The 25,423-nt window shown below is 44.3% G+C and overlaps 2 protein-coding genes across 7 annotated transcripts in view; one reads left to right on the plus strand and one right to left on the minus strand.

The window, feature by feature from the left end:
- LOC144772406 (uncharacterized) overlaps nt 1-19,087 on the minus strand; it is a 54,964-nt gene extending 35,877 nt beyond the window's left edge. The window contains exons 1-2 of the mRNA XM_078656692.1: nt 18,952-19,087; nt 7,668-8,476 (exon numbers count right to left, since the gene is read on the minus strand). Of these exons, the coding sequence (XP_078512818.1) occupies nt 7,668-8,468 (801 nt within the window). The 5' untranslated portion in view covers nt 8,469-8,476; nt 18,952-19,087. The remainder of the gene's footprint in view (nt 1-7,667; nt 8,477-18,951) is intronic.
- A 44-nt stretch (nt 19,088-19,131) lies between these two features.
- POU2F1 (POU class 2 homeobox 1) overlaps nt 19,132-25,423 on the plus strand; it is a 615,583-nt gene continuing 609,291 nt past the window's right edge. For all 6 annotated transcript variants that reach the window (XM_078656693.1, XM_078656695.1, XM_078656696.1 and 3 more), the window contains exon 1: nt 19,132-19,253. The gene's annotated coding sequence lies outside the window, so the exon portion shown is untranslated. The remainder of the gene's footprint in view (nt 19,254-25,423) is intronic.

The following is a 25,423-nucleotide window of genomic DNA, read 5'->3' on the forward strand; positions in this document are numbered from 1 at the left end:
AATCCACCCTTGGATCTACCCGGACACTTTTCCTCTGGTCGCCTGCAGCAAAACGTATACTGTGCAACTTATCGAATGCTAATTAAGTTCCTTGTATTGTACTTTTACCTCTGACCTCATAAAGAGTCCAGAGGGGTTGTGTTTAGGTTAAATACATATATATTTGATATATAGCTTGTGTGGTGTGCTTTCATTTGATCATTTAAGAGATTATAACTGGTAAAACAGATTGCTTAACTCGCCTCCAAGTCTTAGCCTGACGGCTGCTCTCCACAGCCACCACTAGGATAGCTTTCTATAAGGTTGACTTTACAACCCACCATCAATAAGGGTCGTTTGGACTGGTGCAAGGTGCCCACTAGAATAGTGGACATCATATACCAGGCCAAATTCTCACACCTGTCAACATGTCCGGACATAAATGGGGATTCAGTCCTGTGGAGCATGAATGGGCTGGGCACATGCATGGAAGTGATATGTTGATGTGAGTGCACTGATCTGTTAGATTGGGCCCCTTGCCGGCGATATGAAAGTCTTGTGTGCGGTGCATGAATGCCGTGTGACTGGACCATAAAGCAACTGGTGCCTTGACTCTGCTTATGGTTCACCTTGAGTAGTCTTAGTTTCAATATTCAGATAATATAAGTATTTATGCTGTGAGGCTAGCATTTCTGGGAGGTGCTAAAACCAACCAGTATAGGTAGTGGATTAACTTAAAAAAACACTAGTACCACATTTATATCAGTGTCGCAATAGCAATAGAGCATCCTTCCTCTGAAGATCATGGTCTGGATGCCCGGCATATATGTGGACGGAGCATTGGTGTAACCATGAGGAAGAATACTTCATCTGTGGCATGGTTGCACTCCTCCCATGTCCTGGCTGAGTAAGAGTCATCTGCGGCTGACCTCTGTGTCCGCTCACCTAATTTAGATGTGCAGACATACAGGTCAGTTTTCATCGCCCATCACCACCTAGAAAACCATGGTGGTAAAGGGTAGTGATAACTGTCTAATGCCCCTCTCGCCGTGGGAGATAACTTCCATGGTCAGAGGGGCATTTGTTTTTCTCTACAAAGAAAACCCGCCTTAGATATTTTGTCTTAAAAAAAAAAGTCCATGTTTTTGACTAGACTGCCAGCTTGACGGTCATTTTGAAATTTGGCAGGGTGGACTGCTCTCAGAATGGCAGAGGTTAAGTCCTCCATCAAGCCGACGGAGACCTTAGTCAGCAAAAATGTAAATATGGCCTTTAATAAGAACTCCTTACCGTTGTTCCCCCTATGTGGGTAGCTATAGATTTTGGACATCAGCCAGGACCTAGCCACACCTGCACATTTTTGAAAACTAGACAACCAGCTGATTCCAGGAGTGCATGACTGGAGTCATTCTTACCAGGTAATTTTACCTAGAAGCCCTTGAAAACGTCAAACTTTGGTAAGAAGTACACATTAGAGGCGGCAGACCCGAGAGCAGAGGACGGCCCGGGACCAGGGTTCGATTCCCGACGCGGCAGGTTTCTGGACCAGGGTCAGCGGACTCGATAATTCTCTCGCCTCGGTGCCCACTCTGATCAGCGATCACACTCGGCAACTCTGGGCACTAGCTTGCCTCATCTTCACTAACGGCCCCACCAGACCGCCGGGGATGCCTGGTCTCACCCTGGAGATACCCATTAAGGGGCCATCTCTCAGGGAAGCCAGGAAGGGTTTCGCAGCGGTCGAAGCGCGGAGGTACCCCTTCGGGAGTGATTCCAGCGCTATATAAGCACATAATTAATTAATTAATTAATTCATCACATTTATGCGGCAGAAAGACATGGGATTTGAGGGGAGCCACAGGTTTCCTAACACCTTGAGTTCCAACATGTCTCCAAGAAGAACGATGCCCCACTTGTGTGGGTTGGCCAAAAGAAAAAGACCCAAAAGGCCCTAAATAGCTATGTTGAGAGATAAGCAATAGGGGTACGTGCTGAATTTAGGGTCATGCTGTGGTGCCAAGCATGCAAACCACTGACAGTTTTGAAAACTAGCCTTGTGTGGATCCAACAAGGTTTTCTTAACCACAGTGGTCTGCAAAGCTCAAACTGTGCCTGAAATCATAAATTTTTTTTCCATTACGGGGATTGAACCTTCCAAAATCCACAAGAATAGACTAAATTCCTATCACTCTGCATTACCCCACATGTGCCGATAAAAACTCTGCCCCACTTGTGTGGCTGGGCCTAGTGCCCGCAACAGGAACAGCTCGAACCAAGGTCAATAGGAACCCTCGTCAGGGAATTCCCATACACCCTGGTTAGATCCAATTCTGTCATGGGCAAAAGGCCTAGCCACACAAGTAAGGTACTATTTTTATTGGGAGACTTTAGGGGGGAAATGCCAGGTGGATGAAAGTTTGCAGCTCCCTGCAGATTCCAGAACTTTCTATCACAGAAATATGAGGAAAGTGTGTTTTTTGTCAAAATTTGAGGTTTGCAAGGTATTCAGAGTAAAAAAAAAAAACCTTGTGAGAGTCACACAAGTCACTCCACCTTGGATACCCCTAGGTGTCTAGTTTTATAAAATGTACAGGTTTGCTAGGTTTCCCTGGTTGTTAGTTAAGCTAGGGTCCAAAATCTACAGCTACCAACAGTGGCGGAAAGGGGGATCAGATCTGAGGGGGAGGGAGGTAATGTGAATCGTCCATGGTGCATTTTGGGCTGGTTCCTGTTGTGGGCACTAGGCCTACCCACAAAAGTGAAGTGCCATCAGGAGACATGGGCTAATGCTTGGTGGGAATGTGAGGGCAATGTGTTTTTCGTCAAACATTGAGGATTGCAAGGAATTTGAGGTTAAAAAACACAAAAACTTGTGAGAGGCACACAAGTCTCCTCACCCTAGATACCCCTAGGTGTCCAGTTTTCAAAATTGTAGAGGTTTGCTTGGTTTCCTTAGGTGCAGACTGAGCGATGGTCCAAAAACTAGAGCTACCCACATTGGAAACAAGAGTAACTTTTCAGTGGAAAGTGTGAGGAGTCATGCGTTTTGACCCATTTCCTGTCTAAGGCACCAACCCTACCCACACAAGTGAAGAACCATTTTTAATCGGAAGATTTATAGCAGCATAGAAAAGCAGAACATTTGTCATTACCAATTGGATTTCGCTGCACTTGTGGCTATCAAATGTAAGCCAGTGTAGAAGACATTTTGAAAAATACCCTCTAAATCATACAGTAGTACGGGTAACCACAAATTTATGGTTTAAATCTTTTATTGGATTTTAAAAACAGGAAAAATAAACAGACCACATTTCCCCATCAGATGCAGAGTTGTTGGCTATCACATTAAAACCCCATGACGTAAGGTGGCAAATATATTGACAATGTCGGGAATGTAGAGGTCTTGCAGCGGGGAAATCCAGACCGTAACCCCCCCCCCCCTCCCTGTCCACAAAGCAAAGGCATAAAGAAAGGAAAAATCACCACATTCCTAGCGGGAGTCCATAGGTCGAACATCAGCTCTTAGTCTTACGCCTGTGCGGCTGAGCCTTAGGTTCCTCAAGTGGTGTGTCTGCAAGGCGAAGCAAGCGTAAGTAGCGTGGGCAGCTCAATTCCCTAAACCCCCCCTTGAGCAGAGTCAAGAATGGTCACCAAAGTGCTGCGAATTACTCTCCCTCCCCTCCTTTGCAAGAGTTAACTTCTCCATCCCCAAAATCATCCATAATCTGTGGAGCCAGCCGGTGTGTGGGGGAGGTTGAGTGGTCCTCCAGTGCGCTACAATGTTCTGGACGGCGGCCCCCAGCGCAATCGCTATAAGCCTCCCTCTTCTGGACTTCAGAGGGTACATCAATGCATTGGGGAGTCCAAGCAAAATATAGGCGGGGAATCTGGGAAGTTGGGAGTCTAAATGGGAGTCCACTTCATCTATGATCGAGTTCCAGTAGGGTTGTAAGCGGTCACAGCTCCACAGTAAATGCTCTAGCGTGCCAAGTTCCCCGCAACCCCTCCAGCAGCGATCACTAATGCGGGGATCCCATCGGTGTAAGCGTTCCGGAGTGTGGTACCAGTAGGTGGCCACTTTGGTCAGGGTTTGTGTGAGACCAGTGTGATAGGCCGAGTGCCGGGCTCTATGGTATATGCCTTCCCATTCCTTGTGCGAGAGTTGTCTCCCCAGATCCCTCTCCCATCTGACCCTCCCTGCGTTGTATGTGTATATGTTGGCGAGGAGGAGGTGTTGGTACAGGTCGGTAATCAGTTTTTTATCTGAGGTACGCGTCAACAGCCACTTTTCATACGAGGTGAGGGAGCGATGTGCACCGGGTTTGATCGTCGGCTGTAGGGCCCAGTGACGGACCTGCAGGTAGGGCAGGCGGTCCGCTTCTGGTATACCATAGTCCTCCTTCACCTTCTGGAATGGAAGGATGCCGTTGAGATCGAACAGGTGTCCCATTTCTCTACAGGGCGAGCGTCTCCAGGCAGTAAACGCCTTGGGATCCAGACCCGGGGAGAAGTCAGGGTTATCGAAAAGTGGGGTCATCGGGGAGGGGAACAAGGTGAGGTCGTGTTTGACCGCCACTCTGTCCCACACGTCCATCACGGTGCTCGTGATCTGTGACGCATAGAGATTGGGGAGTCTATGACATCGCGGTAGGAACGGAACCCCCTGCAGGGGCCTGCTTGGTCTTGGAAGAGCCAATGCTTACCCGACTCCAGCTGGTACCACTCCACTAGGGTGCGGAGTTGTGTCGCTTGGTAGTATAGGGTGAGGTCAGGCACCCCCACTCCGCGTGAGCGGGGGCGGGCAATCTGTCAGGGAGAGCAGGATGTCGTCCGCATACAGACTGATCTTATGCACGTCACCGCCGAAGGGAATGCCTTTGATAAGGTTATGGTGCCTGATCCGCTGAGCCAACGGCTCCATATAGAGGGCAAGCAGGATTGGGGTGAGCGGGCACCCTTGCCTGGTGCCCCTGCCAATATGAAAGCGTGGGGAGGTATGCCCATTGACCCGGACCGTGGCGTTAGGTTGACGGTAGCAGTTCAGTATGCGGTTACGGAGCATCTCTCCCATCCCTGCTCGCCGCAGCACCAACTCCAGATATGGCCAGTGCACTCTATCGAATGCTTTTTCGTCATCGACAGTAAGCAACATGCAGTCCGGCCGCGTCCGTGACCCGGCCTCAATGAGGTGGAGGACTCGTTTTGTGTTATCGCTGGTCTGTCTTTGGGGGATGAAGCCTGCCTGGTCAGGTTCCACTAACTGCTGCATATAGGCGCCAGCCTAGTCGCGAGAATGCCCGTGTAGAGCTTAAGGTCGATGTTTAACAGGGAGATCGGCCTGTAGGAGCCACACTGGGTGGGGTCCCGGCCGGGCTTGGGTATAACAGATATCGCCGCCTCCAACAGGTCCGCGGAGATGGCCCCAGGTTGGTCGAATGTATTGCAGAGGTCTCGCAATAGTGGGGCCACCTGATGACAGAGGGTTTTATAAAAGGCCGCCGTGTAGCCGTCAGGGCCTGGCGATTTCCCCAGTTTGAGGCGAGATATCGCGGAGATCACCTCCTCCAGGCCAATGGGTCGATCAAGGAGCTCTGCTTGTGCTTCGTTCAAGGACGGTAGGGGCGCCCCTCTTAGGTAGGCTTGGCCCGCTTGCGTGCCGAGCGAGTCAGCCGCATATAAGCCGCCGTAGAAGTCCCCAAAGGCCGCGGCGATGGCGTCGTCGTCAGTAACAAGGTCCCCCGGACTAGATCGGACAGTTCAAATGCCCTGTCTTTGGCGTTGCTCTCGCAGCTTACTCGCCAGAAGTCTCTCGCAGCGATCCCCACCAGAGTAATACGCTTGTCGTAGGTGTAGTGCTGCGTATTCGGCTACATCCTGGTCCAGGGCTGCCAGCATCTTTCTCTCCTTACAGAGTTGGCGCCACGCTCGGGACGCCCCGGTGCGCTGGTGCATCTGCTCCAGTTCCGCCACACGCTGGGTGATTTCCGCCCGTTTCTGGGCGCGTTCTCTATTGTTAGCCGTGGCGATAGAGATGAATTCTCCCCGGAGGACCGCCTTGAGCGCGGCCCACTGGGTGGCCTTGGTGGTGTCCGAATTGGCATTATGGGTAAGAAATTGGGCGATGGCAGCTCCACTATAGCAGGGCGTCTCTTAGGCGCCAGTGTCGCTGCGGGCCAGGTGTGGATGGGAAGTGAAAGGAGGCCAGCACCGGAACCACAAATTTAAAGATGTACATATAACCACTGCACCTAAACTCCATATCTGGCGCCCACTTTATAAATACATAGGTTTCCTTGATACCCATTTTACACTTTACCTATTTTACTATATGAACTAGTCTATACTCAATGAAAAAACATTGTACGGTGCAGCTCAGTTAGCTCTGGGTACCATGGTTTCTTGGAGAACATATATACACACATAATATATATATATATATATATATATATATATACACACACACACACAACCACCCCCCCCCCCCCCCCCCCGCAACCAGAAGGGTCTAGCGGACGTAATGGTATACTGATTTTGTAAATTGGCCATCGTGACAAAGAGTTAGATGAAAAAGTGGTCACAAATGGCAGTTTTTTTCCTACTCATTTTCAATGTTTTTTTTTTATTTCCGCAGTCATTTTCCTTGGGGAAACCTTGAGGGATCTACATATATGACCCCTTGCTGAATTCGTAATATTGTCTACTTTCCAGAAATCTATAGCTTTCCTGGATCACCCCTGGGTTTCACACTGGTTTCCACCACAGACCCACACACTGGAAGTAGGTTGAGAGCACACAAAAAATATAGGACAAATGGGCTACCTCTTTGAAAAAGCCAAACTGAGGTACAAACTTAGTTTTCTTTATTCAGCTCTGCATGTTCTTGAAAACTGAGAAGGTGGCGACTATAGTACAACAAACCATTCATCAATGTCATTTGTAAGACAAAAAAAACGGACAATTTCACTGGTGCACTTTTTCCCTATGTTTCCTCAAAAAAGTCAATATGTTGTTTTATTGCCTATTTTCTCAGTCCCCTCCAGGGGAGTCGATAAACCCAGAGTTCCATTAGAATCCTCAAGGTGCTGGAAAAAAGGATGCAGCTTTTGATACCTTATGTGGAAAAAAGGTTTTGGAGATCTAAGCGCAAATTGCCCCAAACAGCCAGAAATTAGCTCCGAGCTGGAGGGGAGGAGAAAGGAGAGGCCCAGCAGCTAATGGTTTAAAGAAGCAGTATGATGGAGGTAGACACACTGATCTGGTTTTGACCTAATAAGAGATTGCCAACACAACATAGGATTATTAGAGATGTATAACGAAAATAGCAGGGAAACAAGCAGCACCACAATTTAAGCCATGTCTACACTTGATATTGCCATACGGCGAGTTTCTTTGGGGGTAAAGATTCTCAGTCCGTTAAATTTTTAGTCTAAGCACCTTTTTAAATGTTGGTTCAGGAGAACACTGAAGTTCATTTATGATATTAAAAAAACACCAACACAATCGTGTATTTGTTAATTTTCACCATCAGGCCAAAGGCATACGTGCCTAATATGGCACCTTGGAAGAAGACTGCATTTATAAAGTAGTACACCTAGATGAAAAGTCCATGATAAAGCAAAGACATACTGAAATTAAAATGGACTCCCTTAATTCACCACAGTTAAAATTGAATTACTAATCATACTTACGTCCTGTGGGGCCTCTTTTGGGGCAATCGTGTTCAACTCAGCAGAAGGTACTGTCTGCTGATTAAAAAAGACACTGTTTATGTTGATACGAGAGAATGCCATCGAATAAGTCTGTGTGCAGCGATGATGATGTTTGCTCTTCTCATGTTCTTCTATGCGCTGATAAACATGTTTCCAGTTTTTCATACCAGTAAGGAATGGGCCACTTTCTCCACTTCTGCTAAATGCCAAACAAACTGAGCAAAAAAGGGCTTTTCGGATTTTCGAATAACTCAACCAGTGTCGTCTAACCTCATCTTTTCTCCAAAACGCCAATCTTCCATCAAATGGCAAGTTTTGAGTAGGCTGGATTGGGTGATGTTGGAAAAACTGAGAAAGCAGGTGAGATTTTGGACGTTCAAAATAAGTGTCAACCCTTGGTGGATCATCGTCTTTCAGACTTTTATCCACATTCAAGTGCCTTGAGTCTGAACGGCTAAATTTCTTCAGCAAAACTGCAGATACAGCGGCGGCTTCCACTGCCTGAACAATTACCTGCCTTTCAGCCATTTCGTCTATGTCTACTTTCTGTAAGGCGTCATGTAAGGTTACAGAGTCAGTCTTTTCTGTTGTTTCTGTGACTTCACTCGAGCTCATAGATCCCTGGGATTGACAGAAACCAACATGCATTCGGGACCTTTTCGCTAGCATTGCAGTAAACATATCCAATATTTTTCTGTTTTCTTTTGCATCCTCTTCAGCTAGTTTTCTCTTCTTGTCCCGCAATTTTTCAGCACCTCCTTTCCACTTCTTTTGATCCATGATGTTGCCTATAAAAGAAAGGAACTATTAAATCGTGTGCTTGCTTGTTCCAATGTTATTCACCATCAATAAATATGTGTTCTGGCAAAAAGAGAAGCTGATAGTTTTGCGAAAAGATCTTAATGGCCACATCCCTTCAAATCTCACCAAAAAGAGAGGGGCCCTAACATCAATGGGACAGGGTACCAGTTAACAGTCAATTCAATAAAGTTCCCATTGGGATAAACATCAAAAGGTTCGCATAATACTCAATACTTGCCACACATACAAGCTATATGAAAAACCACTTACTCACCATAAATGGGCACCACAAAGATTGAGCAAAAGAATATTACTTTAATAATACATATATAAACAATTATAAAAATATATATATATATCTTTTGTGCTAAGAATCCAAATATTACAGATACGTTAAAACACATACACTGCATAATCAAGAATGATCCAATAAATCAAAAACAAACCACCTTTTCAAAAACAAAACAATAACTCAAGGGAGAACAATTAAAACATCAAATAGGCAATTAAAAATCTGATTCTGCTGTTGGTATCAACAGGGATCCATGACCGTATCATGTAAGGTCTCCCAGTGTAAAGCAGATTCTACATATTTATACGTCAACGCATTTCGATGGACATATTAGTTAAAACTACCTTCTTCAGGACTATACAAATGGTTTTATCTTCCCCAGATTTTCAAAAAACATCTAGCGGAAAGGATAATTACATAATATTAACATAAAACATGAATAATTCACAATACATGTATTAAAAGTACAATAAAAATTACATCATTAAAACCATATGTATTGCCCAAACACTGTGGTACTTATAAATTCACAATAGAACCAAACTTCTAATACATCAAAACCATACCATACATTCATCATTTTGCAATTCGGTGCCAATCAATCAGTGGTTTGTAAAGCGCGGCTACCCATCTAGGAGGGTTTCAGTCGAAGAGCCAGGTCTTGAGGATCTTCCTGAACTGTGTCAACTATGAAGATTGGCGGAGTTGGAGGGGCAGGGTGTTTCGGGTCTTGGCGGCGAGGTAAGAGAAGGATCTTCCTCTGGTACTACTTGTCTTGTGGATGCATGGGAGGGAGGCCAGGGCGAGTTGGGAAGAGCAGAGTGGCCTGGTGGGTGTTGGAAGGTGAGGAGGTGGTTCAGATACTTAGGACCTGATTCATGGCGAGCTTAGTAGGCATGTGTGTGTGTGTATCTCCAGGGTAATAAATCTCCTATTACTTCATTTCTTTAATGACAATTTATTTGTCACTATTAAAATGGAGACACGGAAAGTGCATTACATAATCCACGGCAGGGAAGGGAGAAACCGCAGTTAAACAATCCCTTTCTCACTGCCATTGACCTATATGAACCAATACATTAGGAGGTCTCATCCGATTACTACAACGCTAAGTCTGTAAGTTTATTTAAATCCTTCATTTTCAGTTCAGGACTGGCCCACAGGTCAGGAGCTCAGTATCTTATTTTGCTGAGGAGTTCTACTAACCGAACAATAACAGATAAAACATTTTTTATAAAAAACAACAAATCCTTATTTTGGCAGTCTGCCATAAAAGCACAGTTAAAATACATATCCAGATCAAATAAAATAATAAAATAAAAATACATCCAGTAAAATACAAAGCACATCAAAAACGACTGTTAAAATGTATTTCAAACTTGTTGTTACAGTGTAAATCACATCCATAAAATCAGTGCACTCTAACCTCCTCTAACAAAGAAAGTGTTAAATGCTTTGAGGGGGTATGACTTAAGGGGCGGGGGAGGGGGGTGGGGACAGTGTCTCATGAGTATCTGGGGAGATTGGCCACAGGAACTATTCTAATTAAAATCTTCCTACCTCAGAAGGAAGGAATCGGTCAGAGTGCCAAAAGTAGGTCGGGCCTGCAATTGACTCATTTTGCACTACTCATAATTTCCCTTTAAGATGGATTCATTAATTTAGGCAGATGCCTATGGATGCCCCACAGTTTCCCACACACCATCTTTCCCATGGTCTCTCTAACATACTTGATCCATTGTATACTTCCTCAACTAGAGATACCTAGGACTTCCTTCAACCCCTCATGATGAGAGTGGAGCGCAGGGGTGGCACAGATAAGTCTTCAGTTTAAGACTGGTCTCCATCTAATCCAGTCAGAGATAGGCCTGAGCCCCGTATCTAGCCTAAGGGGAAGCAGAGGGGTGCTGGTAGGTTGACCCGTCAACTGATGTAGGAATCACTTTCCCACAATTACCATTTTGGCCATGTCTTTATGACCCCAGAGCTCTGCGCCATAAAGGCCTGCTCCTAGGGCCTGCTGTTCGTATATTTGGATCACTGGTAAAACTGGGTGAAAGCGAGAACCTCTATTGCAGTCTAGGGAACCGCTGATGTGTTGCTCTAGTTTAAGCTTATACCTTTCAATGCGGCACCGCTAATCTAGCAGTTCTGTGAGTGTAAGCCCAAGGTGTTGGAAGGTGTGTATATGTTCCTAGGGGGCAGGGTTGGGAGGGGTGGGGGCCTTTAAGCTTGCGGTTAGATCTTGTGTAGGGACAAGTGTTTAGGACCATGTATTTGTTTTTCACCACATTGATTTCCCGGCCCCTCTGGCTGCAAAAGTTCTCAAAACAGTCTAGAATTGTTTGTAGCTCCATAGGCGATTTAGATAGTAGAAATATTTAAAAGGCAAACATTAAGGCAGGAGCCCTAATACTTGCCAAACATGGGGCATCACCATTGTATTAGTTCAAATAGGAGATCAGGTCGTTGACAGAGCGTATGGGCTAGAACACAGCCCAGTCTTACCCCTCTTTTTACATGGAATGGGTCCATCAGCTCGCCCAGTTGTCCACATAGAGACGACTGTCCACCAGAATCACTGTTTTCCAGAATATTAATTGAAGTTGAAAAAGCTGGTCCACTGTGCTGGTACATTCCTAGAAACCTCCATCCATCCATCCATTCCTATAACCTTACAAGAAATATTTTACTAAACAGCTTCTGAGAGCTGTCAATTAGTCTTATCAGCCTATAACTGGATGGCTGCAATGGGGGGCCTTTCTTATGGATTGGTATTATCTGAGCCCCTGCCCAAGTTGGTGCAATTAGTGCCCCCCCAACATGACGGAATTAAAAAATAATGCAAAATAGGGGTTCCAGACATCAATCTCACTTAGATACAGATCTACCGGGATCTTATCTAGCCCTGGAGCTTTGTTTGGGACAGCCTGTTTGTCTTACAGGAAGACAAGCACTGGCAAAACCAATAGGTCTTGGCTATGCAGGTGCTATTAGCTTTGCCAACTTGTTTTAGGCAAGTTGTACACCAGCGTGGCTTATGTTCTGTTTGTGGAGGATAGTGGTGTTGAGTATTGCTGTGGCATAGAGTGGAGTGGCAAAGAGTGTTGTACACTGGCGTAGAGTCATGGATTAGAGCAGAGTGTCATACGGTAGAGTGAAGTAGAATGTAGGCTCAGAGTGGAGTAGAGGGGCATAGCATGGACTGGAGTAAAGTGTCAGAGTGAAGTGTTGTAGAGTGGCTCAGATTGGCATGGAGAAGAGTGCTGTGTCAGATTGGAGGGGCACAGAGTGGAGTTAAGGGTCAAAGAGTGGCACAGGATAGAGTTGCGTAGCACAGAGAGGAGTAAAGTGTCAGAGTGGAATAAAATGTCAGAGTGTGGTGTCCTAGAGTGGAGTGCTGTAAAGTAAAGAGTTAGAGTGGAATGGCGAAGAATGGAGTAAAGTGGCATTGATTGGCACAGGGTGTTGTGAAGTGTCTTAAAATAGATTGTCGTACCGGATAGAGTGTCAGAGTGGAAAGGGGTGGAGTATTGTTGGGGTAGAGTCTTGTGTTGTAGGGTGGGGTGGAGAAAAGTGTCAGAGTGGAGTGGCGTAGAGGGGAGTAAAGCGGCACAGAGTGTCAAAGAGTGGAGTTCAGTAGAGTGAGTGGAGTGTCGTAGAGAAAAGTAGCATAAAGTGGAGTAGAGTGAATTGGCATAGAGTGACATAGAGTGTCAAGAGTGGAGTGACATAGTAGAGTGTCGTAGAGTTGAGTGGCGAAGAGTGTCATGGAGTGATGTAGAGTGGAGTAGCTCAGAGGGGAATAGAGGGCCATAGTGTGGCGTTGGGTGTTGTGGTGTAGGTATAGTGGAGATGCGTAGAGTGGAGCATGCATGGTGTGATAGCGCACTGGCATTACAGATAACATATTTTCAACTGAAATGGACATTACGTTTGCACTGGCATAATTTTTTTCTGATAAATCTATACAGTGCACAATGTATGGAAATGGCATCACCAAGTGTACTGATTTGTTTTGATCGTATTGAAATACTTGTTTCCAGCACACTTCAGAATAACAGGAAAGTGCTTAATTTGTCTTATTATAATTCTTATTTGTTCTGAAATATTTGCACAGTTTCTTTACAGACATCTACATTTTGTAATGTGCTAGAAAAAGTAAGATACTACAGCCTTTCGTCTCACATGGATACCCAGCAGGATTGCCACATAAATCCTCTCACTTTGAAGTCAGAGAAAGAAAAGTAAAGACCAAGCAACCTCGGAATACAGAGTCTGACATTTGACCTCAGTCTTTGACTGCACCACAGCAAACATGACAAGATATGAACAAAATTTAAAGGCGTATTTACAGAAAACAAGCACTTGTATAAGCTTTCAAGGAAGAACACAAGGAGCCCTGGTAAACAGGCTATGCTCTATGGAAATGGTTCTTAACCTGTGGTCCGGGGACTCCAGGGGCTCCACAAAGCCTATGCAAGGGGTCTGTGACTGCATAGAAAAATTAATAATAATAACAAATTAATAAAGTGTATATAAATAAAGATTTTCTGTAAATGTGAAAGAATTTGAAATTGGAGGCAAAAAATTAAGTTAGTATCCTTAAAATCGCCATCCTTCATTTCCATATTAGTAAAGCACAAACTAATCACCCCTAGGGGTCTCAAGGCGCTGAGAGCCGTCGGGGAGATTAAGTGAGCTATTGCCAGAGTCACAGAGTGCTGAGCTGATGCCGGTGATCGAACCATGAGCCCTGTGCTCCAGAGTTAGCCACTCTGGCCGCTACACCACACCTCTCCCTTCGCTATGTGAAAGGGGTGCCCTAAATATGCCCCATGTAACCTTGGTTACCCAATTACTGATAATCCAGTCTGCACTGGTCTTCCAAAATCTAATGGGTGTATGGGGGCTCTATGATCGATCCATTGTTATTACCCTTAGAGCTTGACTGTATGTTGCCAAACACAAATAATGGACACACACCTAAGTTATAGTCAATAGTGATTTTAATATAATTGTTAAAAGATTGATGGACAATTCAGACACAAAAATGTAATAAATTTGCAATTCCTATTCGCACATACAGCAATTAATCTTAAAAAGTTTGACTTTCTAAATTGACTTGAAGAGTTATATCTGATATTATAAATATGTGTGCCTGTGATGAATTCTGGTACAAGAGACTTACCATCCAGTCTCACTTCATTTAATATGCTATAGTTGGAGGGTGGGGTGGGGGATTTTTGAGGCAGGCAATTGCTATGGAAATACGCTGTTTTCGTCAGATAATGAAATGAAAAACAGATAGAGATTTTTAGTTGCTGATATCAGTTCAGACTACAAAATGGCAAGTATGAAAATACTTAACTACATAATCGAGTGTGAGCTCTTAAAAGGGAATAATTCCGAGCAGAGGCAACCTCTGAATTATACATCAATTTTAATGGGGTAAGATGTGAACATATTGTAGTATACGAAAAAGCAGAAAACTAAACTTTCAAAAAATAGAAGGGATGGCAACACAAGGATAAAATATGCAAGTTGACACAATACAAAAACTTCATAGGGTGTTTGTTTTGTAAAAGAATCTCATTATAAAATTTAGATTAATATTGGCACATGAAGATCAAATAATAAATAAAGAGGTGTTGTGATATGTAGGGGGCTACGGATGCCCTGCAATATGATTGGATATTTATGGTTAGTCTACAAAGATAATCTACATCTCCTACAAAAAAAACAGATAACCCATAGAGGATTGTTTACCAATGCTTTGGGTGTGTGATCTCTTACATACCTGCACTGCATCACTCTGCATACTTACATTTAGACCATGCAAAAGCATACCTCCCCTAAACGAACATGGTTTCAATTATAGATCATACCCTTGTTTCAATCCCCCTTTACTATCCGGTTTGCGACTATAGTATATGCCTTTGTGTGGAAAGCGATAATCTTCAGGTCATCAGGGTGAACGCATCACTGTGCTAACTTGAGACATTTCATACGTTGGCGGGAGAAACACGCTCAGAAAACCTGAAACGCCTGAAGTGGAGCCCTGGCCCCATTAACTCATTAGCAGAGGATGCAGTCTCACGTCTGCAGGACCTAGCTCAACAAGATCTCAATCCAATATTGCTATGGGAGAGACTTACTAATAATGTGACTAAAATCCACAGTGAGAGGAGCCTCAAAAAGTGAACTCGACTGGAGCATGGCAACTCGTTAAGTATGCCTGTTCACATTCGTAACATAAGAAAGGAAACCCGGTAGACCTTTCAGGCAATCACCTAGATCTTCTACAACAACTCGGCAATGAAAGACAGCAGCTAAAAAAAGAGATCTAGAGGCATAAACTTGCAGGCATAAACTTGCAAAACAAGAAACATTATGGGCTCAGTTACGATACGCCTCTAAAACTCATGATTTGAAAAGATTTTGGCAGATACTTAATAGGAACGAGAAAGGCCCTGCAGCTGCAAACAACGCTAATATCAGTGAGACAGAATGGGTACATTACCTAAAGTGACACTTCAAGAGCGGTTTGAACCCTTCAGTTAGTACATTTTGTCCTAATAAAACCTTTGTGGCACAGCAGGAAAATTACAGCAACCGAAGTAGAGAAGGTCATTAAAAAGTCCTGGACCGACTGTGGCCCCGGCCCAAATGGACTACCACAGGCATTATTCGAACATTTATCTTCACAATGTGCGGTCATCCTAGCGTCAAGGTTTAATTTCATTTTGGAAAACAACGTTATTCGTGATAGCTGGAGGGGCTCTATACTTCATCCCATTTTTAAAAAAAGCTTGGCATGTTCACCTAGCAATTATAGGTTAAAAGCATTGATGGATGTGGAGTTAAAATATTTTTCAACGTTTCTACTCCACTATCTGGAATCCTGGTCGCACGACAATGGAAGAATCCCTCTAAATCAAACTGGCTTCCAAAGGGGCCACGGTACTTCAACCAATCTTATGCCTCTGGGCCTAATCAGGAACAGAGTAAAAGCAACTAGGACACACCTTTACCTGTGCTTTGTAGATTTCAAAGCAGCTTTTGATGGTGTCCCCTTGAACAAATTATGGGTCAAGCTTCAGTGATGGGGTATCCCACTGAACATCCTACAAGCAATTGGGCTGGTATATTCGGACACTTGGGTCAAGATAAAAATTGGAGATGGCTCGTGTGTATCAAGGAAGATGCAAAAAACTCTAGGCATAAAACAGGGCTGTGTCCTAGGCCCCTTCCTCTTTAGCTTATTTTTGGCAGACCACTTCACTGAGCTAGATGAACAGAAGACTCATGCTCTGACTGTTGGGGGTAAAAGAAATGTCACATATCCTCTACGCTGACGACCTGGTGCTGTTCAGCAATACTCGAATAGGACTGCAAAGGCTGCTTAACATTCTTGGAGCTTACACCGAAAAGAATGGCCTGGAAATACATTTTTCATAAACAAGTGTGATGCTGTGCAATTGTCCTTCTAAGATTAATCAAAAATGTTATGTCTAAGGAAACAAAATTGACGAGGTCAGACTATGTTTACCTAGGAGTGAAAATGGACTCAAATGGCTCCTTTATTTCCCAAAAGGCGTTAAGGTCGAAAGCACAGGCCCTCAATTATGGCTTTTCGTCATTGGCTAGATCTAACCAAGGCCATGAGCTAAAGCCTATGGGATCAGTTATGAAAGCCAAACCTTGCTTACAAGATGGAGATTATGCTGGGCGAGGATGCGCTTTTGCTAGAAAAACTGATAAGAACCTATAAACAAATCTTTAAGCTCCCCAAGTCTGCCGCTCCTGCACAAATCCGGCTAGAATTCTTGCCTACAAAACAGACACTTGCTGGACATACAGCATTTGTAAAGCTTTGTCATAACCTGCGGGCAGCAGCTGAAAACACCCTGGCTGATCTAGACTGAAATTAACTGTTACTGTAAACCAGGGTCACAGGCTCTCAGGCTTACCTATGCCTAGTCTCTTTTCCAATATAATGCCCCCTTATTCAGAACACAAAAAACATTCTCCATTGCTCAGTCTCATTTCAACAATTGCATGCCGATCTCACCTAGTGCACTTTTCTATGGCTTGACCAGTTTACCTAAAAACACTGGTCCATTCGCTAGTTCTCTCTAGACTGGATTACTGCAATTCTCGTCTGACTGGCTTACCCAAATCTCACCTCTCCCCCCTCAAATCCGTCCTCCGCTCAGCAGCTCGCTTTATTTCAGGAGCCAAACGAAATACCACATTACTCCTATCCTGTCTTCTCTTCCATGGCTTCCCATCGAGGCAAGATCCATTTATAAAACTGCCTGCATCACCCATAAAGCCGTGCACACTTCCTCCCCTCGTTACCTGGCGAATAAACTGAAAATGTCAGGAGGTTCGAGACCTTCTCGGAATGCGGAAAAGTTTCTGCTTGAGCCCCCCTCCTTTAAAAAGGAAAGATCGAAGGCTCAATCGCTCTCGGGTAATGCGGTGAGAATCTGGAACTCGCTTCCGCCATTGCTCTGTGCCACCACCTCCATCCAGATTTTCAAACTTGACCTCAAATCTTTTCTCTTCCAAAGACACTTTCAGAACTAATACCCTCATTCTCAGACCCCTCCAGGAAGTTAGTTCATCATTGTAAAATTTGTCACATCTTCTTGTTCATTCTCCACCCTTGATTGATGGGTCTGATATGGTGTTAGAAGTTAGATATTAGTGGAGAAGTGTGGCTCAATTGTTATGTTATGTTATGTTACTTTATTTCTTTTATAGCGCACGGCGACTCCAGAGGAGCATCCCGGCGCTTTGGCAAAGAAAAACAGCATAGAAAGCAACCACACAACAGAAAAGAGCAGAAATAAAAAGACTATTTCCTAAAAAGCCATGTCTTCAAATCCTTTCTGAAAGTAAGAAGACAGGGGGCCGATCTCAGGGACAATGGTAATTCGTTCCATGCCTTGGGTGTCAGGTAGCGAAAAGATCGACCTCCCAATCGTGCACGGCGAATTGCAGGGACAGTAAGCAGCGACAGACCAGATGATCTGAGAGTCCTGCTTGGCACATACCGGGAAAGACGTTTCCCAATATATTTGGGGCCAATACCATGTAAGGCCTTAAAGGCCACAGTCAGGCATTTAAAAAGGATTCGCTTGGAGATAGGTAGCCAATGAAGGGTGTTCAATAAGGCAGTGGCACCAGCTCTCCTCGGGAGTCCAAAGATGGAACGGGCTGCCGAATTCTGGACAACTTGCAAACGGGTCATAAGATATTTCGGTAGACCCAAGAAAAGAGCGTTTGCGTAATCCAGTCGCGACCCGATCAGTGCCTGAACGACTGTTTTCCTGTGGTTGAGTGATAGTAGAGGAAGAAATTTCCTCAACATCCGTAAGATGCCGAAGCATTTCCCAACAGTGGACAGGATGTGAGGTCCAAAAGATAAATCACAATCTACTATCACTCCCAAATTCTTGGCCTTAACAGCGACTCAATGGTTAGAGCGGCAGACCCTGATGCAGAGGTCTAGTCCGGGACCAGCGTTCAATTCCTGCCTCGGCAGGTCTTGGGCTCAATTTACTCGGACCTGATAATTCTCGCCTCAGTGCCTATTCTAATTCATGGGTCCCACTCTGCAACTCTGGGCAATAGCTTGCTTAATCTCCACAACGGCCCCAAAAACGCTAGGATGCCTGGCTTCACCTTGGGGGTTCCCAGGAGTGGGCACTTCACAGGGAAAAAGCTAGGAAGGGTTCCACAGCGGTATGAGTACAAGCGCCGAGATGCCTCATGGGTGATTCGTGCGCTATACAAGTACTAATACATTTACATTTTTTTTTTTACATTTATTGCCTATATGGTTTTACTCTACCTCTCCTGTTTTTTTTTGTGACGTTCCATTCTGTACCATTTCTCTCATGTAATGTAACTGGTTCGATTGTTAAAGCGCTCTGACACCTTCGGGTAAAGTCCGCGCTATATAAAAATGCATTAAATAAATAAAATTAAAAATAAACCTAGACATGTGCCCATGACTTTCAGGGGTCCCTCAACTCTGCAGGACTCCTTATGTCATTTTTTAGGCCATCTTCGCCCTTTCAAGACAAACAGCCATTGCCCGTCAAACTCCCAGCCTCGCTCTCTGCCACGGCTAGCAGGAAGGAACGTATTCACTACCTTTCGCCGATCCCACGGCTGGGATCCCCGGATAACCGAGTCCTTAGGGCACCCCGAGTCCAGGCTGCTAAGAGCGCGTTCTGTTTTTCCGCCTTCTAAGATCCAGCCGGGACTTCGCGGCAACCGCCAGCCAATAAGAAGGCAGGGCTTGTGGCACCCGCGGACCACTCACGGAAAGGGGGCGGGGTAACGACCCGGCGCATGCGCGTGCCCCGGGGCGACGTGCTGGTCACGTGACGTGGCGCCGTCACTACGTCGTTTCCTGTGATGGGGACTATTCGCTAGTGCGGCGGCGGCGGCAGGTAATCATTACCGCGCTTTACATATTCATATTCATACCGCGCGCCGCGCAACTTAGCATAATGTATTAGTACTCGGGATTATTATAATCACGGGCGGGTGGCGGAGCCCAGGCAGGGCCTGAGCAGCGCAAGGCGGGGGGGTCGGAGCGGCGCCCGGGGGGGGGCATTATCTGCCGAGTCCACAAGACAGCAGAGGGGGGTGGAGGGGGGGCGCGGCTGCATATTCATAGCAGAGGCCGCAGAGGGGGGAGCCTGGCCCGGGGAGAGCAGGAGAGGGAGGGAGCCCGTGAAGGGAGCCCGGCCGGGGAGGGAGATGGTGCCCGATCTCGGAGGGAGGCAGAGAAGGGATCCCAGGGTGGCAGGCATCCCGGTCACGGAGGGGCGCTGCCCGGCCGAGGAGGGAGGGGACTTGTGTGGTGGAGAGAAGGGGAGGGAGTGCATTGGGGAAGGGTGCCCGGTGAGGGAGGGAGGGAGCTGCGGGGTGGGTCGGATGAGCCAGGCACTAGGCTGCACCAGAGCGGCTGCCGCCGAAGGTGGGGCCTGTTGCGGGGGCCCATCCATCAGCACCCAGTGAGGGTCAGCGATCCCCTTCTCTTGCTTTGTTCTGATAATGACTGTCTCTGGGCAAGGCTCTGGCCTGGTCACCAGCCCCTTCAACGCCCCACGCTCGAGACACCAGCGGACGGTCTGTTTCATGGTCGAATTGTTTTGCAAACCTGAGGGGAGCGCAGCCCTGCAATACACAATCTGGCTCCCAGGGTTTGTTTACGTTCGGCTCCCGCTGTAGTTCCATTTAACAGTCACCTTTTATACAGCAGGCGTCACATGCTTGAGGGCAGGTTATGACCTGCTGAATCGTAGACTACGTTTAGTTTGTATCTCTTAAACAAAACAACCCGACCAGATAGAGCTTTGATCGTTTCATAGTCCAGATCACTTCGCCCGGAAGTTTGTGCATATTAATAAGCCACCTGTATATCCAAAAGATCGTTTACCTATCTCTGACGTGGGTCAGACGTAAACTACATAAATCACGTTTTATCGTATGCAAAATAGTAATAAACAATATATTTGTGCATGTTCATCCAGATTTTCACAAACTATATTTAAAGTATCGTCTAAGCGGTTCACTGAATCACACAATTTACCCAGTGGCTTATATGGATGGTCATCATGTGTGTGATTTGGATACTGCTCCCATCTGTGTTTTAGGTGCACCACTGCGTCGTTTTGAAGTGGCGTGGGTGACTACACGTCAAACGTGCTTGTTCGTTTTAATTAGGAGTCCAGTTATAGTCCTTTTGGTGTTTCTTTTCCTTTCTATTAGAATTATTTTGGGTATGTATGTGTATATATATATAGAGAAAAAAATCTCAGACCCTGTCAGAAAAGAGCGAATATTAAACATTGTATTATTAACAAAATGTAATTGTTGGAGAGTGCTTTTGTTTTGGATTTGAAACCTCAGAAAATGAATAAAAAAGTTGATCCTTTGTAAATGATAGCTGGTCAGATTTAAAACTGGGCTTCCCTTTACTTGGATAAAGAAGTGGTGTTTTGAGTGTACTAGTGCCGTTCAGTTGTTAACAACTTCTCGTCGCATGCTTTCATTTTACGTTTTGGCCAAAAAGGGCCCTTCCCCTAACTTGTGTGAATATACAGAATTTTTGTTATTTTCGTTATTCCTCAATGTCCATGCGTTTCCTTCTTATTTGTACATTTTTTTATTTTAGTGTGGGGTGGAAATAACTCCCTTTTTAGGTCCTTGTTAGTTTTGTCAGTGATGCCCTTAAGTCTGTATTTTCTAAACTTTTTTTATGGAGCAGTTACTAAGTGGCAATAACTGAAAGCTTCTATTTTTCTGTATCATTGATAAAAATAAATGTTTCCCTTTTAGACTTTCTGTGCATTGTTGTTGAAGCGTGAGGTACATAAAGACGAAATACTCTGTAAAGCATGTCGGCGTGCTTTCGATGGGGGGGCTTGTTTTAAAGCAATAGAAATTGTGTGAATAAATTGTCATTCACATATGTATCCCTAAACTACTAGTTGTGTTTGTGCATATGCGAGCAATTACACACCTATATATAGGCCAGTCAGGTTTCGCCAACATCCTAACATTTCTTCGGTTGTGTTCTACATCTTATTTTTTGGGGTCTTTAGCCTCTTTGTTGTTGGTGATAGTATTGGAAAGTACCTTGTCTCACCCTGGGAGAAATTCAGTCATATTCTATGCTCATAATAGCTTAATTTATAGCACATCATAAACTGACACGGCTGTTTCCTGAGTGGTTGAGTAAGAGGTTGCTGTCATTTTGTGAGGCTTAACGGGGGTGCACCTCACACATTGCAGTGGACTTGCTGATGTGCTTAAGCATGTATGGAAGCAGAGAGGTGTAAGTTAAAGGGTTTTGTTTCTGTATTCTTAGCATCATTGGATAGGAAGATGTACTGATTCTTGTGCGAGATGAGAATATCCTGAGTTTGTAATCTGATCTGTGTGAGAAGTGAAAGATGCATAAGTTGCTCCAACCATTAAGCGGTCCATTGAGGGATGTCCTCTTGGAAGGGTGCAGCTTCCAAACTTGAACAAGAGTAAGTAATGAGTTCCCTTCTCTTTGGAACAGAAGTGGCTTAGTCAGAGCATTTGTCCATACATATGCTTCATAGTTATCCATTATTTCTTGATACACGCAGACTATAATCTGAACCTGTTTTATGTGTTTTTTTTGTAACACCGTAAACAGCACCGATTGTGAATGCCTGATAAAATAAAATTTCACCTGTTGCGATAGAAGTGCAAGTTGTATACAGTTGTAGAAGTGGGAAATAAATTACATGTTTTGTTTTTGTTAATCACATTTTGACCATGTATCTCCTGTGTAGTGAAGAATGTATGAACACTAATGCCTGTTACATTGGTACCTCATGTATTTTCCTTTTTCAAGAACCTCTTAGTGGGCTAGTCATTTTGATGCATTCAAGTTCTCAACTGCACAGGTTTTTTTTTCCTCTTATGATCATTTAACATCGTCCTTAATAAATGTGAGTTTAAGAACTGCACATGAACCATTCCTGGTTAAGTGTATTTTTGTGTGCTTGAGAAAAGCTTTTCTTTCTGTAACAGGACTCCCACATATTAAATGTCAACGTTTTTGATTTTCACTGGGGATTTAAAAAAATGAAATAGGAAAACTATTTTACATCAGAAACTGTTTCTTTGCTATTTACTACGACTATGGTGAATGCTACTTGTCTGTCGATTATCCGAGAATGTATGTTTGTGAAAATGCTTACTTTCTGTACAGTTAACACAAAAATACTAAACATCAGTTTATCCACCTTTTCTGGTTAGCTTTTTTCAAACTGGTTTTCCCTAAACACCCGTTTACCCAGCTTTTCTGGTTATCTTTTTTTCAAACCGGTTTTCCCACTCCATACATGGAAAGTTTGAAAAATCACAAAAAACAAGCTGTTCAAAGTTCTGAACAAACCTCATTTTAAACACTAGCAGCCACAATTTGTCCAATTTCAGAACTAACCAAATTGTTAAATAGTGTTCAAATAAACAGTTTATATTTATACAAAATAAACATTATTATAAACAATAACCACAGACCTGTTGTGCTTCATTTTTTATTAACTCTGATTGTTCCACACCCATTGCACAACCCATGCTGTCGTGATGATAGCTTACTCTGTCACCTTAGTGTTTATTTGGTTTTAATTTAATACTAATGTATTTTGAATTGTGATAAATTAGGTAGTTATTGCATTGGCTAGGCATAGGTTTTACTTGCTCACTGATTAAAATGTCTCTGTGCTTGCTAGTCTGCTGATGACAATTTAATAGTTTCAAAATAAGTTTCGTTTTCAAAGCTACTTTCATTATACCCACACAGACAGGTGTAATTTAAGTTGAATTCCACTGGTTTGTGAGGAACGACAAGGCAGTCGAAATTACGCGGATTCTATTTGGTACTTGGAGGATGTTTTCAAGCTATAATACTGCTCTTGCTAATATGACCATAAATCCTTTCTGTTCTTATTCAAGTAAGGGTTTAAGTGGGGGGGGGAAAGACTAATTTGGTGCTATATCTGTTAGGTACACGGGTCCTTGGGTGCGATTGGTTGGTGGACATGCACACATGTGATAGTTGATATGTTCTTTGAATTTATTTCACAGGGACTCCTTCTTTGACAAATTAACTTTGTCCTCATCTAGGTTGAAGTATTTGGAATTTTCTGTTTCTAGTAGAAGACTAATTTACAAAATTAATTTACTTTTGTGTTCACTGTAATCTACTTTACGGAACTCTACTATTGCCATCTTCTCACAAATCTGTTGTGACGTTTGTATAATATGAGTAGAGAGTTTAAGTAGTTTTAGGTCTCTGAGCTAGTCATTTTGATGGGCTTCTTCTTTTCTCTGCGCGTCTGTTTTTTTTTTTTACTAATCTTTTGCATGTCATAAGTAAATAGTTGAAAGACAGAATTTTAAAACTATTGAATCTACCTGAGAGCCAGATCTTTAGAGTATGGGGGCATTTCTCTTCAAAAGAATGAATGCTACCTCCGCCACAGTTTTACATGTTATTCAAACAGTGCAGAAATCATCATATAGAAACAAGTTTTGTACACTCGCCAGAATAACAAAAGTACCATGGACTCTTAGCAAGAACTCACGCCCTTGCCAGAGTTTATACAAAATCTGCCCACCAAACACGCCCCATTCCCAAAAGCAACTTTTACGTGCAGTGCAGTAACGCTAGGGCAGACAATGTATCATTCTGAAATGCATCTAATGCAATCAACCATAGAAACGTATATGGAGATGCCACTGGATCAAATGTAAACATGTTTTTTTTGTTAAAACGGTATCATGTACCCTATCCAGGTTATTGAGTTTGTTGGAAAAAATGCATTGAAATATAAAAGCCTCGTCCACCAGGATTAGTACCTCTATTTTATGCCAATTTATTATACTGCCTTCTTTTGGGATGCAATTAGAATTTTTTGCTAGATACACTATGAACTTTTCAAATAGCAACTTCACATAGGAGGCTTAGTACCCAGTACGACTGTGGGGGGTGGGGTGTGACTACATAGAACAAAGACTGTATTTTCCACATGGTTATAGCGGACTTAAAGGTGATTCAGAAAAGGGGGTGGTGATGAACAGAGTGCCTGAATTAAACAGACCACTCTTACCCAGTCCAAAGATCAGGGCTTGATCCATCACCGTTTTTTAGCTCACTGCACCATCCCAGCTCAGAACTTGGCTATATGCAAATTAGTCTGTTCCTGTCCCAGTGCATGATGGGAACAGGGCAAACCAAACTACCAAGCCAATTCTTGTACTGGGAAGGAAACAAGCTTCCGGGGACCGGTTTCTGCCATTTCAGGCGTCGTCGGCCCGGCTTGCTTGAATCCTGATGGTGCAATGAGCAAGGGACTCACATCTGAGTATACCCTTCCACGCTTATGGTGGACAAAATGATTCAGAAAAGGGGGTGGTGATGAACAGAGTGCCTGAATTAAGCAGACCACTCTTACCCAGTCCAAAGATCAGAGCTTGATCCATCACCGTTTTTTAGCTCACTGCACCACCCCAGCTCAGAACTTGGCTATATGCAAATTAGTCTGTTCCTGTCCCAGTGCATGATGGGAACAGGGCAAACCAAACTACCAAGCCAATTCTTGTACTGGGAAGGAAACAAGCTTCCGGGGACCGGTTTCTGCCATTTCAGGCGTCGTCGGCCCGGCTTGCTTGAATCCTGATGGTGCAATGAGCAAGGGACTCACATCTGAGTATACCCTTCCACGCTTATGGTGGACAAAATGATTCAGAAAAGGGGGTGGTGATGAACAGAGTGCCTGAATTAAGCAGACCACTCTTACCCAGTCCAAAGATCAGGGCTTGATCCATCACCGTTTTTTAGCTCACTGCACCATCCCAGCTCAGAACTTGGCTATATGCAAATTAGTCTGTTCCTGTCCCAGTGCATGATGGGAACAGGGCAAACCAAACTACCAAGCCAATTCTTGTACTGGGAAGGAAACAAGCTTCCGGGGACCGGTTTCTGCCATTTCAGGCGTCGTCGGCCCGGCTTGCTTGAATCCTGATGGTGCAATGAGCAAGGGACTCACATCTGAGTATACCCTTCCAC

The sequence above is a fragment of the Lissotriton helveticus genome, chromosome 8, assembly GCF_964261635.1.
Source record: "Lissotriton helveticus chromosome 8, aLisHel1.1, whole genome shotgun sequence".
In the NCBI taxonomy this organism is placed as follows: domain Eukaryota; kingdom Metazoa; phylum Chordata; class Amphibia; order Caudata; family Salamandridae; genus Lissotriton; species Lissotriton helveticus.